The 18,984-nt window shown below is 44.2% G+C and overlaps 1 protein-coding gene across 15 annotated transcripts in view; it reads left to right on the top strand.

The window, feature by feature from the left end:
- The window catches only part of RPS6KA5 (ribosomal protein S6 kinase A5), a 190,646-nt gene that overhangs the window by 164,315 nt on the left and 7,347 nt on the right, over positions 1-18,984 (top strand). For 14 of the 15 annotated variants that reach the window (XM_042252868.2, XM_042252870.2, XM_015097232.4 and 11 more), the window contains 6 exons: positions 4,066-4,227; positions 6,310-6,435; positions 6,822-6,955; positions 7,605-7,698; positions 11,116-11,286; positions 14,689-14,880. In XM_042252868.2, the coding sequence (XP_042108802.1) occupies positions 4,066-4,227; positions 6,310-6,435; positions 6,822-6,955; positions 7,605-7,698; positions 11,116-11,286; positions 14,689-14,880 (879 nt within the window). The remainder of the gene's footprint in view (positions 1-4,065; positions 4,228-6,309; positions 6,436-6,821; positions 6,956-7,604; positions 7,699-11,115; positions 11,287-14,688; positions 14,881-18,984) is intronic. The other variant, XM_042252869.2, reaches the window with a different exon arrangement.

Below are 18,984 nucleotides of genomic sequence, written 5' to 3'. Positions count from 1 at the left end.
ATGACCTTGATTTCTAAAACTCTGAGTGTATGACTTTTAAATGATTTAATACTATCAAGAAACATGACCTAAATATTTATATCTAGAGGGACCATCAGAGTTTTATTTTGCAAACTGAGCTTTCACATTATCACGAAAATGAATGAAAATATACCAAAACAAACCACTGCAGAGTAAGCTTTCATGCTTAATAGAGAAAAACATAGTAATTGAAAATAAGAATCTTATATGTGAAAAAAGGACACATTTATTTCAGTTTGAGCCATTTTAGAAAGTATTACTATACTTTTAGAGGTTCAGTAGCATAGTGAGAAATACATTTAGAATAAAATTCTCAGTATGTACATTTCTTAGATTAAAAGGTTAACATTTGAACAAACTATTTCAGATACCTTGTTCAGAAATTTGGCTCAAAAATTAACAACAAACTGTGGAAAATTCTTAAAGAGATGGAGATACCAGACCACCTGACCTGCCTTCTGAGAAACCTGTATGCAGGTCAAGAGGCACAGATAGAACCAGACATAGAACAATGGACCTGTTCAAACTTTGGAAAGGAGTACGTCAAGACTGTGTATTGTCACCCTGCTTGTTTAACTTCTATGCAGAGTACATCAGGTGAAATGCTTGGCTGGGTAAAGCTCAAGCTGGAATCAAGATTGCCGGGAGAGATATCAATAACCTCAGAAATGCAGATGATACTACCTTATGACAGAAAGCAAAGAGGAACTAAAGATGAAGGTGAAAGAGGAGAGTGAAAAAACTGGCTTAAAATTCACCATTAAAAAAAATAAGATCATGGCATCCGGTCCCATCACTGCCTGGCAGATAGATGGGGAAACAATGGAAACAGTATTTTCTTGGGCTCCAGAATCACTGCAGATGGTGACTGCAGCCAGGAAATTAAAAGACGTTTGCTCCTTGGAAGAAAAGCTATGACCAACCTAGACAGCATATTAAAAAGCAGAGACATCACTTTGCCAGCAAAGGTCTATCTAGTCAAAGCTATGGTTTTTCCAGTGGTCATGTATGGATGTGAGAGCTGGACTATAAAGAAAGCTGAGCGCCAAAGAATTGATGCTTGTGAACTGCGGTGTTGGAGAAGACTTTTGGGAGTCCCTTGGACTGCAAGGGGATCCAGCCAGTCCATCCTAAAGGAGATCAACTCTGAATATTCATTGGAAGGACTGATATTGAAGCTCCTATACTTTGGCCACCTGATGCCAAGAACTGACTCATTGGAAAAAACCCTGGTGCTGGGAAAGATTGCCATTTGGATGGCATCACCGACTCAATGGACCTGAATTTGAGCAAACTCCAGGAGACAGTGAAGGACAGGGAAGCCTTGTGTGCTGCGGTACCTGGGGTCGTGAGGAGTCAGGCACGACTGAGCCACTGAGCAGCTCAAGCGAAATAGCCCGAGTCGTGTCTTCCTGGAACCTTCTCCCCACAGTTCCCTGCACTCACGAGTGTTGCAGTTTAGCTTTCACATCCGAGCGATTTCCTAGAGCTTAGAGCAGTGGGTTTAGGTTGTTTAATTGCCTTGACTCTGTGAATGACAGGGACACTGCTGCTGCTGCTGCTGCTGAGTCACTTCAGTCGTGTCTGACTCTGTGTGACCCCACAGACAGCCCACCAGGCTCCCCCGTCCCTGGGATTCTCCAGGCAAGAACACTGGAGTGGGTTGCTATTTCCTTCTCCAATGCATGAAAGTGAAAAGGGAAAGTGAAGTCGCTCAGTCGTGTCTGACCCTCAGCAACCCCATGGGCTGCAGCCTGCCAGGCTCTTCTGTCCATGGGAGTTTCCAGGCAAGAGCACTGGAGTGGGGTGCCGTTGCCTTCTCCAAGGGACACTTCAGGAAAGACCAAAATTCTACTTGCAAAGGCCCAAATGGAGTGGAGGTGGAGAGGACTGTAATAGCATTCAACTTTCTACATAGTAAATGTTGTCCTGCTAAGAACAGATGTCTTTAAGTTACCCCTTTACTTAGAAGCTCCTCTTAACCCACGTGCAGTAGCCAAGCGCAGACCATGTGCTCGTAGTGGAGAGCACTGCAGCCGCAGGGAGGGGGGAGCACGAGCTGCAAGCCAAGAGGCGGCCCTTCCGCCAGCGGATGTCCCGGTGAGAGGGTCCTTCTGCTTCCCAGGCTCCAGCTTCCCTCTGGATCAAATGAAGAGGATGAGCTGAATGACCTTTAAAACCCCTTCCAGCTGGGAAGTTTGAGGATCTGTAATTTAGTGACTGCGCCTCCATCGCCTCCACAAGAGGGCGCACTAAAAACATTTCACGTTGGCTTTGCTTCCTGACTGTCATCACGAAGAGCAAGTTCCATGTTTCACGGTCCCCGAGATCAGCATGCAGCTTTCAGCGGGCAGGATTTTGCTATTCTAGTTGGTCATGCCTTTTCTGTCTTAATGGTGTGTAAAGTAAGGGCGTATCTTACTGTCAAGGATGACGTCTTAGATTCTAGGAGAAATCCACTGATATTATATGTCTGTAGTACAAATCCATCGATACTATATATATATATACTGTGGGATTCAGCTCAATAAGTATTATATATTATATATCTGTAATACAAATCCATTGATACTATATATATATATACACACTGTGGGATTCAGTTCAGTAAGTATTATATATTATATATCTGTAATACAGATCCATTGAGACTATATATATATATACTGTGGGATTCAGTTCAGTAAGTATTATATATTATATATTTGTAATACAAATCCATTGATACTATATATATATATATATATATATACTGTGGGATTCAGCTCAATAAGTATTATATATTATATATCTGTAATACAAATCCATTGATACTATATATATATACACACACTGTGGGATTCAGTTCAGTAAGTATTATATATTATATATCTATAATACAAATCCATTGATACTATATATATATACACTGTGGGATTCAGTTCAGTAAGTTTTATATATTATATATCTGTAATACAAACCCATTGATACTATATATATATAGATATATACTATATATATATATACTGTGGGATTCAGTTCAGTATTATATATTATATATTTGTAATATAAACCCATTGATACTATATATATACTATATATATATATAGTATATATATATATATATATACACTGTGGGATTCAGTTCAGTAAGTATTATATATTATATATCTGTAATACAAATCCATTGAGACTATATATATATACACTGTGGGATTCAGTTCAGCAAGTTTATCAGAGACTGGAGACAGGAGAACAGCAACAAAGAAGAGCAGAGGGTGGGGTTTGGATCATGTAAGAGAGCAGTTTATCAGACAGCTGGTGACTGACATGGTGGGAAGGAGGCCTGGATTACGCCCTGCGGGGGAGAAGAGGCCCTGTTGAAACCTGTGAATACAGTTGAATGAGAAAAGAAGGGTCACATCAGTCAGACTTACAGACAATGAACCAGTGCGTGGATTAGGGTTTCTTTTCTGATCTGTCTAGATGGCCAGGAGGAAAGCTAGTTAACACTGCCTCTTGAAAATAGGGCTGTTCCTTTAGAGTTAATAGTCACATCCATTTTAAAGCCGTTTATTGCAGGCTAGGTTTGGTTTTGTTTTGGTTTGGCTTAAGCGCCCTTCTCCAGGCACAGGACAATGACTCTTGATGTCCCCAGGGTGAACTGGGGTGTCCTGGTGCCCCGAGTGGCCAGGACGAGACCCCATGGCAGTGGGATGGAAAGCCGTCTCACCTTCCAGTCCAGGCGTCAGCTGGAGTTGTAAACTGCAGTCAAAAAACAGTCAGTACAGTCAGCACCGTAACTGACTCAGTCAGCCTTGAGACATCCAAATGTTTTATAACGATAATACAAAAATTTCCACAAACTGATCGCATGTATGAAACTGCCCCCCCCATAAAAAACATGCTCCTGTTTGTAAAGAAGAAATTGTTTTTAATTGTTGGTTGGAAATAATGTGCTTTACTGTCTCTTGCTCCATGAAAATTACCTACCTTTGTTATTTTTCAAAAATGTATTTCAACTTTGTTGATTTCTACTTTGTACCAATTTTCTTTCTGTTTTAGAAAATAAACTGGGATGATTTAGCTGCCAAGAAAGTGCCCGCACCTTTTAAGCCAGTCATCCGAGATGAATTAGATGTGAGTAACTTTGCAGAAGAATTCACAGAAATGGACCCCACCTACTCTCCTGCAGCTCTGCCCCAGAGCTCCGAGAGGCTGTTCCAGGTAATGGCGAAGGGCGCACCGTGCTGCTTGGCCACAGGTGCTTTCAAAGAAAAGATTGATGTTCTCATATGAAATCTTTTTGGCCTTGAAAAACAGGACTCTGATTTCTGTAAAACGATTAAATGCAGAGATATGGCAGATTGGTAACTGAAGCTTGTGGTTTGTTAAATAGCAGACATCATCTATGTGTGTCGTCTTTTAAGAGCTCTCTTTATATGTCTAATTATTTTTGGCTGTGCTGCACAGCACGTGGGATCTTAGTTCCCACACCCCCTGCACTGGAGTCTTAATTGGACCACTGAGGAAATCTTCTGTGTGTTTATTTTTTATGTAAATAACTATTAGACTTAACACCTGAAGTTTTATTTCTGTTCAGGCTCTTTTGTAGAAAATGCAGTACTTTACCTCTGTTCAAACAAAGTATTCTTAATATTGTGTGAACAGTGTTGTCTGATTTTTTTATCTTCAGTGAATAATCTGAACTGTTTCCCAACTCTTGAAAAAGATTTAGAAAGGATTTTATACTCAGGAAAGCATCTTTACTCAGACTTAAGATAAAATATTCCTACTATTAAATGCACTGTAGCTTCATTTCTCTGACCCCCAGAAGCACCCCAGTAGTAAGGTTTACCTGTCTCTGGACACAGGCTTGCCCTTGGCTGGGCGCATAGCAGGTGGAAGGAATGTTTCTTGAGGGTTCTCGTTTGAACAGATTATCATCCGTCATTATACAGATGGTCCCCAGTTCACAGCGGTTCAACTGAGGATTTTTTGACTTCATGGTGGTACAAAAGTGACCCACATTTGATGCAGAGCACACTTTGAAGTTTGCTCTTTTCTGGAATGTGGGTGCGCAGTGGGATCTGTTCTCAGTGCTGGGGGCTGTGGTGAGCCCTGGTTCCCAGGCAGCCATGTGGTCCTGCAGCGACCAGCCAGTGCAGCCAGCGTCCAGTGACATGGTGCCCTGTGAGCAGCGAGTGTGGCCAGTGACATGGCACCCTGTGAGCCACGAGTGTGGCCAGTGACACGGCGCCCTGTGAGCCACGAGTGTGGCCAGTGACACGGTGCCCTGTGAGCAGCGAGTGTCCAGTGACACGGCGCCCTGTGAGCAGCGAGTGTGGCCCTGTGAGCAGCAGCGGCCAGTGCAGTTGCTCTGGACACACAGCCTTGTGTTTCACACTCAGCGCAGCAGTCAGTAGCTGACATGATCAGGCAGCACTTACTGCAAAGCAGACTCTGTGTTCGATGATTTTACCCAACTGGGCTCCTCGAGTGTTCTGAGCACGGCTAAAGTAGCCCAGCCTAAGCTGTGGCGCTTGGTGGGTCAGGGGGTCAGATGCGTTTTCTTGTACTTGTACTGATTTCAGTGTGTGGCGAGTTTATCAGGACAGAACCCCAGTGTGAGGCATGGAGGATCTGAGCCACTTTTGGTTCGGCACATCATTCTGCCGCTTGATTTCATTGCTTTTTGATTTCACCGGTGGCTCAGCAGGTAGAGAACCCGCCTGCAGTCCAGGAGACACAGGAGATGAGGGTTCGATCCCTGGGTCAGGAGGGTCCCCTCGGGAAGGAATGGCAGCCCACCCCAGTATCCCTGTCTGGAGAATCCCATGGGTAGGGGCGCCAGCTGCTGACTGAGAAGCTGACTGGGGTGAAACTTGCTGTTTTGCTGGTTTGAAAACCAGTAGCATTTCAGTCACATTTAGTTCCTTAACTGTACCTTTTTTGAGAAGTTGGTTGTGTTTAGAAGCAAATTTTTATCAGCAGTGCAAAAGAATGATAGCTATAGGGAAGTGTTTTTCTGCCTTTCATTTTAAATCGGTTGAGTTCTGCCAGAAGATGGCATTATCGCCTTCTGAAAAGCATTATTCTCTTGATTTGAAATGACCTTGTGTTTTGGATTGCAAATAAAGTAAAACTAGGTTTGTCTTAACAAAAATCCGAACCTTTTCCACTGGCCCTGCCCCATGGCGTGTGGGGCCTTGGTTCCTCAGCCAGTGGTGGAACCCACGGCCTTGGCCCTGAAAGCGACGAGTCAAAGGAGAGAAACGACTGCTTCCTCTGCTTCCTTTCCTTTTTAAGGGCTATTCCTTCGTCGCCCCTTCCATCCTCTTCAAGCCTAACGCGGCCGTCGTGGGCCCGCTCCAGTTCCACGTGGGGGTGGACCGCCCCGGGGCGACGCACGTCGCGAGGAGCGCGATGCTGAAGGTACAGGCGCGGTGGTCGCGGGAGCGCTCGCGGTTTAAATGCCAGCGCCCGGCGCCGTTCTCAAGTCCCGTGACTCTGGACTAGACTTTCCATTTGACTCAAACCTAATTTTAAAAAGTGGATAAATGGAAATAGCGATGTTTGCCCCAGAAAATTACCAACGTCCAATTGAAGGAGCAGGGAGCTCCTGTTTACAGTTTAGTAGAAAATGGTGCGTTTAAATAAGTGATAGAGATGCTAGACACGAGCTAATGATGGTTTTAAAGATTATGAGTGTCGTCCAGCCCTGCTTATCACATGCATAACGCCCTGTGACTCAGCAGTTCTGTCTGTCCCTGTGTATGCCTGACATTTTCTTAAGTCAAATGGTGTTGGTTTCCCCTCAGGACTCTCCATTCTACCAACACTACGACCTAGATCTGAAGGACACACCACTGGGAGAAGGGAGTTTCTCAATCTGTCGGAAGTGTGTACACAGGAAAAGCAACCAGGCATTCGCAGTCAAAATAATCAGCAGAAGGTGCGCCCTTTCCCATACGCTGGTCCAGTCGGTGGATTCTCTCAGATCTTTATTAAAGAGGAAAGTAACAGTATGTTGTAAGGTTTTTAACCACGGTTTTAGCCGTTCAGCTCATCAGTTGATCCATTATACTTCTAGCTCTGAGACAGTAATCCACTTTAGACATAAATCATAGTGTGATATGCTTTTGAGGTTATTAGGAGAAGACTTTCTTATGGCGGTGTTACTTAAACAGACTTGCTTAGTGAGTTCAGCAGCTGTTGCCATTCCTATTACGTGTTATATTTGAAATATTTTTTCTGAAATTATTACTATTTACCAATCCACGAGTAGCTTTGAGAACTAGTCGTTTTGGTGACTGTTACCTCCATGATGGTTTATTCTTATGACCGAATTGTCAGGCACATAGGGCATCCATTTCTTCATATGATTAAGCACTTTCCTGACTCGGAAATAATCGTTTTTCTCAAGAATAATGCTTCACGTGTTCTGGTGGGTGTATGACTCACTGCTTTCATGAAAGCCTCCTTCTGACACTTTGACACTCACATTCTGAATATGCTGTAAATAAAAACACAATTAGGGCTGGGGCTGTACTCCCAACAGCCTGGGGAAGAGGAGTGTGGACACTGACCGCTTCATCTTTCAGGATGGAAGCCAGCACTCAGAAAGAGGTGACGGCGCTGCGACTCTGCGAAGGACACCCCAATATCGTGAGACTGCACGAGGTTTTCCATGACCAGGTAGCCCGCTTTTTCTGTGTGTGCTCTGCGCCCGAATTTGCAGGCAGCGCCGCCTTTTCGCCGCTTTCTCAGTGCTTCTGGCGCAGAGCCAGGGATGTGGGCCGCGGGCGCAGGCGCTCAGCCGCTCGAGAGGTGAAGACCCCTCTGCACACTCTCACACCCCGCAGTCGGCGCCGCCTCCGCTTCTCTCGGTCGTGTGCAGGGCGTGGACAAGGGCAAGCCCCGCCCCCTGCGCTCCCTGTGGTCCGGCTGCCGCCCCCAGCTCGTCCCTGCGGCCTCTCAGCCCAGGTATACTCGCCTTCAGCCTGATGCTGTGAGTCTGAGAGTGGGGCTGAGCCTGAGGCCTCGTTGTTGCTGTTTTTGTTTAGTTGCCAAGTTGTGTCTGACTCTTTCGTGACCCCGTGGACTGTAGCCTCTCTGTCCATGGAATTTCCCCGGCACGAATACTGGAGTGGGTGGCCATGCGCTTCTCAGGGGATCTTCCTGACACCGGGATCAAACCCGGGTCTCCTGCATTGGCAGGCGGTTCTTGACACTGAGCCCGCGGGGAAGCCTCGTTAGTGCAAGGTAAAGAGCAGACAGGAACAGAAGAGCAAGGATGCCCCCATCCCTCTTCTCATTCGAGGGGCTCACGCTCCCCACCGCTCTCCCCTCGCCAGTGCCGCTTTCCGTCAGGACCCTCACTCAGGGCTGTCTCTTTGGACACGGGAGGGACGCTGCTGTGCCAGGTCCATGCCCTCTCCTCCTCTGCAAACATCGCTCCAATACAGTCGTCTCTCCTCCGGGACTGGGCAGGGTGGCCCAGTTGCACGCAGGACGGCATGCCAGGCAGCAGAGCCAAAACCAGCCCTGGGTGTGGTTGGCCCCGACTTTGCCAGTGAAGAAATTGAGGTTCAGAAGGGTCAGGAGGGTTTTCCCACAGTGGGGGAAAAAAAGAATCATGAGATTTATCCAGCCAAAGTCACATAGCAAGTCAGTGAAAATCCCGCCTGTCTCTGGTTCCGGGCTCCCTCCAATGAGCTGCTCGGACATGCACGCCGGCGGGAAGCCGTGGCCCAGCCCTCTGCCACACTGAACTCCCCGGAGCGCCCAGGGCCCGCAGGACCCACGGCAGAGAGCCCGGTGGCGGAGGAGCAGCGTCACCGCGATAGCTGCTGCCTGTTACCATGTGCCGTGCCTGGCCCAGGCATCGTAGCTCTCATTCCGCACGCATCGTCTCGTTCAGTCCTTACTGTGACTCTGAAGTGGGAAAAGCAAAACTCACAGAAGGTAGGTAATCGGGTTTCCCCATCTCTGAGTGGTATTTCTGGGGTCTGCACTGACACAGTCCAGCTTCAGAGCAAGCGTTTGATTGCCGTGTCCCCTGCCTCAGGGGAGGCGGATGCACTGACTGGTTTTCCTGTCGCGTGAGTGAGCACCCAAAAAATGACAGTCTGCTTGCTGCCTGGTGCTTCTAGTCAGAAAAGGAAGACCTCTGAATCAAGGAGTGGGGGAACTGGTCTCCCCGGCTCCTTCGCAGCCTCCCCTCGTTGCGGTACTCAGCCGTAATGCAGGAGGTGAGTCCCTGTGCCCTAGGAGTGCCGAGGAGGAGACCGGACGGCTTCCTGTTGGAGACGATTCGCACGTCCGGAGAGGGCTTGGTGGATGACCTTGACACGCCCCTCCGTGGTTGCAGCTGTGCTCCGGGCTGCTACTCCCCCCCAACCCCCCGCAAGACTGGGTCCCTGACCTTCAGGCCACCGTCACATCCCGGGAATTACAGCCCTAGTATTGTGTTCATGCGGCAAATGAACTTGATCGTCTGCTGCTGTTATATTCAAGAGTTACTAGAATAGACACCATCTCATGGGGAACTCTGCTGGCGTGCAGTGGTTGGGACCCCACCTTCCAGTGGCTCGGTCTCTGGGTGGGGCGCTAAGATCCCGCTGCTCAGAGCAGCTGGGCCCGCGTGCTGCCGCGAGAGAGGCCTCCGCACCCGGGCGGACGCCCGGCTCGGCCGGCGCGCCGCCGCGTGGCGTGCTCTGCGCGCCGGCGTAGGTGCGCGGTGCTCTCGGGCGCGGCCGCCGTTCTTGGGCTGCTGCTTCCCCGTGATGGTGACACGGTTGCCCGCCTCAGGCCACGTCCCACAGTCTGCTTTCCATCTCAAGATCCTTAGTCACATCTGAGAAATCCCTTCATCATGCAAGGTAGCGTCTTTAGGTTCTGGGGGTTAGGATGTAGACACCTTCGAAGGCCGTCATTCAGGCTGCCATAGACACGTTTTTCACCATTGTCTACATTTTTATTGGTAAGGATGCTAAAGTTCATGGGGGTAAAGTAACATCCACTGGGTCGTAAGTAAGTCGCAGAAGTGGCGTTCGGATGCAGGCTCGACTGAAGCCTGTCTCTTGTATCACTCTAGCTACTGCCTCTCGTCTGTTGGAAGCTTGCTGGCGCACACTTGCAGCATTTAGCTTTGACCTAATTTGGCTGATGTAGAAATTCAAGTTAGCATGTCTCTAGTAGCCTGGGAGCAATTCTCTTTTTTTAAAAAGGGTTATTCACCTTCTAGAATATGCCCATTGTGTGCAGGATAATATATTTATAACCATCTGTTTTATGAGGCAGTTTTTCTAGACTTTGCTAATTCAAAGGGAAGCCTACTTTCTGTTTGTTGAGTGACATGGGTGTGATAAGGCATAGTATTTGACTCTGATTATTGATAACTTTTTTAAACCATTTGTGTTCATTGGAGAGCAGATATAATTCCTTTGTTTTTCGATAGCTTCTATGTTATTTTCTTGATGGAAATGTGTGCAAAATATAATAAGTATGTAACTTTTGATACTGTTTAATTAAGATAATGCCTTTGGGATCAAAAGCAATTTGTCTTTAAAAAGCCCAAAGTGAGTTATGGGTGTTTGCCGTGGGAATTAACAAGAACCTGAAACTAATCTGTTGAGCCCTAAGAGAAGATTTAGAGTGACATCATCCAATGATGCCTTTTTTCAGAAGGTAAATTTGCCGTTAAATGTGTGTGTCAGGCCTCTGGGCAGCATGTGCCATCAGTAATCGTCTATCTTATTTAAAGCAGCCAGTTTCACATAATTGTCAGTACGAGGTCACACTTTAAAAAGAAACATATGTAAGCTCGATAGAGAGTTGGAATGCAATTCAGCTGAAAGAATTCATCAAGGAAAGGAGACGTAGGATTTCACTGCAGTGCTTGAAACTTTCCATTACCGAAATAGAACTCTAAAAAAGACACATTATCCTTCAGCTCTTTCCTCTAAAATGCAAGGACCACCGCTGATTATTCTGTCAAGGGACTGTTTAAATTCATCGGTTACAGTTCATAGTCAGTAAATGTTTTATGCGTTGATCAGCCTCTCCTCTTCTTCAGTAAGGCCCTCCACGTCGTTGTTCTGTCTTTTCTAGCTTCACACGTTTCTCGTGATGGAACTTCTGAACGGGGGAGAGCTGTTTGAACGCATTAAGAGAAAGAAACATTTCAGTGAGACAGAAGCCAGCTACATCATGCGGAAGCTGGTTTCAGCTGTAAGCCACATGCATGACGTCGGAGTGGTCCACAGAGATCTGAAACCTGAGGTATAAAATCATTTGTCGCAGTCTAGCATCATTATTAAATGTCCTCTAGACACGTGTGGGCTTTTTTTTGAGGGGGGGTTGGTTTTTTATTTTCAGGGCTTTTTTTCTAAATAGATACTTGCAAATACCATGTTTCTTGGATTTTTTTCCTTGTCTATTTCAGTCTAAAATAAATCTGTCTTTTCTTTTTTTGCCAGCTGATCATCTCGAGGTTATATTTATAAGTGTGAGAGCCTTTTATGGAAGAAATACTTTATGCAACAGTTGTGGACTAAAAATAGCAATGGAAATTTTTGTAGCAGAAAATAATATCCCTCCTATATGTATACCATTTTAGAGGGATTTTTTTTTTAATGGTGTATTTTGAAAGCTTATCTTTCATTTTCATAATCAAATTGATTAGCTCATGAATAGGCACATATATAATCCTGTTTGGAATATTTAAAGCATTGTCTTGGTTTAATTAGTTATGTGATCTTCACGTGTGCTTTTCTCTGCTCATGTGCTGCAGTATTTATAGAGCTGTGTAGCAGTGCAGAAGTAGCAGCTTTTCATATATTTTTTTCTTTCAAAAGGTTAAGAAGGGTCTAGCTCTAGAATTATCCCTTTTTAGTATCAGAAATATGAAAATTCTTCCCTTTTAGAAAATCATCAAAATAATAATGCAAATTTTAAAACCCAGGACTTTATAAAAGGATAACAATGGATCATCCTTTACCATAGGCAAAATTACATATATTTACTTTCTAAAATAGAATTTCAGTTTTAATTGCTATGTGATTGTAACGCATTTTCAAGTATATTTAAAATAAAATTTAGTGTTTATTTTTGTGTTAGACTACAAAAAAAAATCTCTCAAAAAGCACCATTTATGCCTTTTGGTTAAGTACCTTAGGTTATTGGTAGGAAGAGGATGTTTTGAAAATGGGATTCTCTGTCTTTGGATATAACTGACTGATTCCTAAAGGGGTTAAACTTCTGTGTACTTTCTGTCGTTGTTATTCCCATTACTCGTGATTAATCAAAAGCGAATTGTGTTTCATGAGCTGGCAGCCCTGGTAGCTGCCCCTCTGCTTCCCGCATCACAGTTCTCACTCTCCCACACAACGCCCGCTGAAAGTATGGCGCTCCGCACATTGGAGAGTAGCTGTCTATTTTTAAATGTGAGCACATACCACTTAAATGCTTTTTTTGATAGACAAGGAACAAGCATGTAATTTTTTTAATTGAAAAGATCTGTTCCATGACTGTCTAGAATTCATTTTCACATGTTTTATTCTTTGATAACTGGCCATCTGTCCCTTCATGGGTCTCAAACGATGCAACTGTCCTCTCCAACAGAATTTAAATTTGCGTTCCGAGTTTACTGGTTAAAAAAACACTCACATAGCTTTGTTCTTATCTGTTAAAAAGATTCTGATTCAAGTAGGCATTTGAAAAGAACTGTCTCATTATGTGGGACATCCTGCTACTGTGCCAGTCCTAAGCCCGCGTGTTCTGGAGACAGGGATGCGCCCTGGCACTGCCATTGTGGGTGGCTTTTGCTTTGACTTTTAAGTGGCTGATTATATTATTTTCAAGCTAAAAGTTTAATCCCTTTCACCCTGACAGCATTTTAAGATCTGTTTATGTCTCTTTTGATAGATATTTATGTGGTATTCATATTCTACACAGGCAAGATAATTTCTAGGTGGTGAGAATCAAATAAATTTAGAAGCTGGCTGACATTCTTTAGTAGGCTGCTTTGTATTTTTCAAGCTGATGCCCATGTTCTTGAAAGATTGAGAAGATCGAATTAGTTCCTGGCACAGCTTGAGACAAGGATGTAAGTGGTTTGAGTGGTGACTTCCTGCCACTCCTGACCATGTGCGCCCAGCTCCACTTTGAGAATTGGGAGAGGAGTGAAGAGGGGAATGCCACACCTCCTCCATTTCAAGATCTGGGAACAAGGCAGTCCTTAGGCGGTCCTGGTAGAGGAGACACTGAAGTCTTTTCCAGAGACTTACAGGCTCAGTGGGGACAGGCCGGCTGTGCCGCAGCCCAGCGCCTCCTGCCACAGGGGAGCCCAGGGCTGTCTTCCAGGCCCTCTCCAAGTTCTCCTGCCTGAACTCCAGCATGACTACAGCAGTGGCGCGGCCTTCCGTTGAATTACACTCACATTTAAATTCCATCAGAAATTCAGGATTAAGCATTTAGTATGATAGAAAATTTAAGAAACCCTTTCAGCTAATTTTTTTTTTAGCTGAAAAAATTCATTCATTTTTAACTTTTGAGAGGGGGCCTAGAATATTTTTCTTCTTTATATCAGTGAAGCCTTCTATGATATATTTTCTTTCACTTTGAATAATATTAAAAAGCAAATGATGTTCTAGAGCTGGGGGAATAATTTAATGATCAAAAAGGCATACTAGATTTTGTTAGGATGGCTAAAGACACTATAATCAGCTTCATTTACCATGGGTACTAGTTTGATGTATTAATGAAAATGATGATTTGCACACCAGTACAGTTGGATTGTTTAAACAAGTGATAAATACGAGAGTAATCAGGGACTACTCCGGCAGCCCAGTGCCTAAGAGGGGGCCTCCCAGTGCAGGCGCGCGGGTTTGATCCCTGTTGAGGAACTAAGATCTTGCAGGCTGCATGGTGCAGATAAAAAACACAACAAATAATCAGTAAAACCTTACGATTGAGAAGGCTTGGAAAATGATCCAAAATAATATTTTCTGGATGATAGAGGGATAATCTCCATAAGCATCAAAAAATGTTCAAGTATTAACTGTTTTGGAAAAAATATTTCTGAAATGCATGGCTCCACCATGCATTCTTTAATAGGTTTTACCAAATACTGTTAACTGTTTTGCTAGATATTATATAACTATTTCATTCGACTTCATTCAACAGACGAATATTTACCAAACCACCTGCTACACGAGAAAGCCATGAGTAAGATAGACGCAAGTGTTGGCCTCGTGGGATGGTGGTCTGATGTGGGTGAGGACGTTGGACTAATGGTGCAGAGCTGATAAATGTCAGCAAAGAGCAGCACACGCTAGAAGGAAACGCAGTCGCCTCCACCTTCAGTTTGGCGGCGTCTCTGAAGTAGGGCTAGAGGCCTGGGAGCCGGGCTGGAAGGGGGGCTGGTGGGAGACCTAGAAGACAGACGCAGCGGAAGACGAAAGACGAAGAAGGCGGGCGGCCCCATCGGGAGTGTCCCTGGCGCCCTTGTCAGCTCGAGGTGGTCCCGAAAGCTGGAGCAGAGAACAGCGGATGCTGGGGTCCCGCTCGCAGCCTCCGCGTCAGACCTCTGTGTCTGAGTCCAGTGTAAATGTTGGTAGATAACGTTGCAAAATGCCTCTCCAAGGCCCCTGACGTTTTAATGAGAAACTTTGTATCTTGCAGAATTTACTGTTCACTGATGAAAATGACAATTTGGAAATTAAAGTCATTGATTTCGGGTTTGCACGCTTGAAGCCCCCTGATAATCAGCCTCTGAAGACGCCCTGTTTCACTCTTCACTACGCTGCCCCAGAGCTCTTGAATCACAGCGGCTATGATGAGTCCTGCGACCTCTGGAGCTTGGGTGTCATTTTGGTGAGTTCGTATCAGCCACGCCGTCCAACCCAGGCAGCTCTCTGTCCTCTGCATCTCTCTGTTCGCTGTCCTTTTTCGCTGGAGTATAACTGCTCTGCAGCGTCACGCTAGTTCCCGCCATACAGTGAGGTGGACCAGCTACATGAGCACACACGCCACCCTCCCTCCCACACCCCCGTCCCGCCCTCCAGGCTTTTCTCAAATTCATGAAAAAAATGGCAAATCGGTTTCTTTTCTGTACAAACGGTAAAAGGCCCGACCGAAGACTGTTTCCCTTTCTTAAAGTTTATAGTGGAGAAAATGTAGGAATTTTTATTTTGGTTTATTAGTAATATTTAAGGCAACTGTGTTTTATGTGAATTACAGTTATATATACGTATTTTTAAAGAAGCAATAGTCTCTTCATAAGCTGTGCATATTGGATATAACATGAAACCAGCAGAGTGACTCATTAATGAAAAAATAGTTGAAAGCATATTCATTCTCTGAGATTTTCAACCTAGAAAGCAATTGAGGAATATCACTTAGGATAAATTAACAAATTAATAAATAAAATTTAAAATATTTATAGTAACTTATAGTAATCATGGTAAGCATGCTTTTCACAAAATCTCCTTGGCAGCCAGGATCAGAAACAGAACATGAGCTAGAAAAATCTCAGCATGTTTTTTTTTTTTTTTCTCAAAATAGCTTGTATTTTTTCTGCATACAGTTTGTAATGCATAATCATAGGGGGAAGTTTTCAGACAACAGAGAAAGATACAGGGAACAAGGTGGAATCGCTCGTGGTCCCCTGATACAGAGATGGTGTTGCCTAAGCTCTTCCCCTCCGCCCACCCCGCCCGCATATTATGTATACTGTGTATCTTTCTACACGGTTTCCTATGTGTTTGTATCTATATTCAGGTTTTTTAAGCAGATGAGATAATGTGATAGGTAGTTTGAGTCTCCAGAGTTTAACATTTCTTTACTAATGAGCAGTTAGCATTTCCTAGCCTCTCACTAATTATAAGCTACACAAATGAATATTTTTGATATATGTACTTGTGTTGATCTCACTATTTCCTTAGACTAGACTCCTAGGAGAAGGGTATATACGTCCTTATTTTTACATACATGCCTGTATTTCCTTCTAGACGCTTTCCAGATCATGTTCTCATCAGCTGTATGTGAATACATTGGATGCTATCGATTTCAGTCTAAATTAGTTCCTGTGGTTCTCATGATTCGAGTGCATTTTCCTTGACGAGTATCCAGTGTGTGCATCCTTTCGTGTATTTGAACATTTCAATCTTCTCTTTTATGAATTGCTGTTTATGAGCTTTACCTGCTTTCCCGTGGGAAACCTTTCATATTGAAACTCACAGCTCTGTTAAGGATTTTAATCCTTTGTCAGACATTAACATTGGAAATGTTTTTTTCTGGTTTGTCATTTTTTTGAAAACTTTGTTCACAGTTAGATGAGGTTTTAATTTTGTTTTTAGAGAGATTTAAATGAATAAACTTTTTATTTTTATGTTTTAATGGAGAAATTAAAAAAATTTTATGTTACAACATAAAAATCAAAAAACATATCTATTAAACCCGTCTAAAAGCAAAATTCAAGTATGTTGGGCTTCCCAGGTGGCACTCGTGGTAAAGAACCCCCCTGCCAATACAGGAGACACAAGAGACGCGGGTTCAGTCCCTGGGTGGGAAGGTCCCCTGGAAGAGGGCAGGGCAGCCCACCCCAGTGTTCTTGCCTGGAGACTCCCTCGGACAGAGGAGCCTGGCAGGCTACCACCCATGTGGTCACAGAGGCGGACGCGACTGAAGGGACTTAACTCGAGATAGGTCAGCCTTTCCCTTTCTGGCTTTCTGGCTTTGATGTCAGCTTGGCACTCCGCCCCCAGCCCACGATCGTGACATGCTCTCTTAGACCTTCCGCTGGGGCTCTATTCTCTTTCGGTGCCCGTGCGCTCCATCTGAGGTTTATTTTGGTGGCAGTTTGTTTTCCCCCAGTGGCAGCCACTTGTCCTTGCAGGATGGTTCTTTTATTTTTAAGCTAAAGGTTTTTATTTCAGCAGTTTTAAGTCATCATTTATAATTTGAAAATCAAATTACATATTTATGAGTATGATTTTTGAATAAGAAACAGCTAACTTCTGTAGATTTGAGTTTTGTTCAACTTAAACTGATTACAGTAGCACTCTCCTAAAAAATTCATCTAAATAAAAAAGAGCCTTTCTTTTTTAGAGATAATACAAGATTACCCCCTTGTAAAGAGCCTTTACTTAAATACAGGCCAAATGTAATTATCATGCTTTTTAAGGTTTTAAAAGGCATTCTTAGACATGCAGACAGGTATTTTAGAGCCTCCAAATGCCTTGTCTATGGAAATAACCTTGTATAATGGCATGGAGAGAAGCCAGGCTTCTCTCTAGATGTAATTGTCAACTCTTAAACAGGAGCAGGAAACAACAGATTAAACGATACCACCAGTGTATAATCAGAATGTCCACACTGCGGGAATTCTACAGGACAAACAACGAAGTTACTTCAGCAAAGCTGCAAGAAAAACGAGGCTGGGGCCTCAGAGATTAAAAGACGCTTAAGAAACGATATTTGCGTTTCTTGAATTCATTGTACTTCAGTTCAAACAAATCCTAATTTTAATTCTGTTTGTTAAATTCAAACTCTGTCATACAAATGTGGTTGTAAACAGTGTGTATAGCAACGCACTCCAGTATTCTTGCCTGGAAAATCCCATGCGTGGAGAAGCCTGGTAGGCTATAGTCCATGGGGTCGAAAAGAGTCGGACACGACTGAGCGACTTCCTTTCACTTCATAATACAGTTGGGGAAATTTGATTATTGACCGGATATTGGATGATACAAAGGCATTACTGCTAATGGTTTTTAAGTGCAATCATAGGCTGTGGTTGTGGGATTTTAAAAACCCTTGCCTTTTAGAGACACAAAGTGAAATACTGGGTTGGCCAGAAATTTCATTTGAGCTTTTCCGTTACAGCTCATGGAAAACCCTAACGAAGTTTTTGGCCACTCAGTACTTACTTATGAAAAGCTAAGTTAGCCCCTGCGTTAAACTGTCCAGGAAAAAAAAGAATGCCTTGTAAACTTTTCCGTATAAATGAGTGCTTCTCTCCAGAGGATCTAGATTTGAGCTTTCCCATAGTAGGCACAAAATTCATTTGGAGTTGTTTGCCTTAGAAATCTGTGCCCCTTTGACATGTTGCCTGGGATGAACACGAATAGGGACACTTTAATGTGAAGATGATTCACGTCATCGTCACTGGGTAAGCAGACACTTGAGAAAGATGCATCACGTCACACACGTGGCTTTGATTACAACTCAGTATACCCCATGGGTGAGCAGTTCACTGGAAACATTCGGGACTCCAATTAAAACAGAGCTTACACGGTGATCAGTCCGCTCAGGATCACTGTGACGAAATCCCGCAGACTGGGCGACTTGAACAACAGAAATGTATCTCACAGTTCTGGAGGCCGGGAGGCCCAGTGCCAGGGTGCCAGCCGGTTGGTATCTGGTGAGGGCTCTCCCCTGTGGTTGCAGACAGCCGCCTGTTCACGGCGACCTCACGTGGCCTCTCCTCGCACGAGCTCAGAGAGAGAGCAGGTAGCTCCCTGGCGTCTCTGTGAGGACACCCTCATGGGTGAAGCCCCCGTGTCCCCATCACCTTTACCTCCACAAAGGTCCTGTCCTCAAGTCAGCCATGCTGGGGTGGTGTGACTTCTCAGTACATGAATTTTTAAGGCACGCAGTAATTCAGAGCTTAACAGACAGTGTTTAGAAAATGTAGCATAGGATTAAATGCTATTCCACAGGTATATATAGCATACCCAGGGGATGGAATATAATAACAGTTAAAACATATTTCTCCCAAATGTTTTATTCGAGGTTTCATATTTTTTCACTTTATTCAGGATTTCTTATTTTTTCACTTTCTTCTCAAAATTTTATTTTGAAAATTTCAGACCTAGAGAAAATTTGGGAGAATGACACAGTGAACATTTAGCATGTCGCCCCATTTGCTTTTGCTTTCTCCCCAATTCCACACACAGACACACACACACACACACACAA

This window comes from Ovis aries, chromosome 7, assembly GCF_016772045.2.
Source record: "Ovis aries strain OAR_USU_Benz2616 breed Rambouillet chromosome 7, ARS-UI_Ramb_v3.0, whole genome shotgun sequence".
Classification (NCBI taxonomy): domain Eukaryota; kingdom Metazoa; phylum Chordata; class Mammalia; order Artiodactyla; family Bovidae; genus Ovis; species Ovis aries.
The sequence above is the reverse complement of the archived record's forward strand: the minus strand, read 5'-3'. Positions and strand labels throughout refer to the sequence as shown.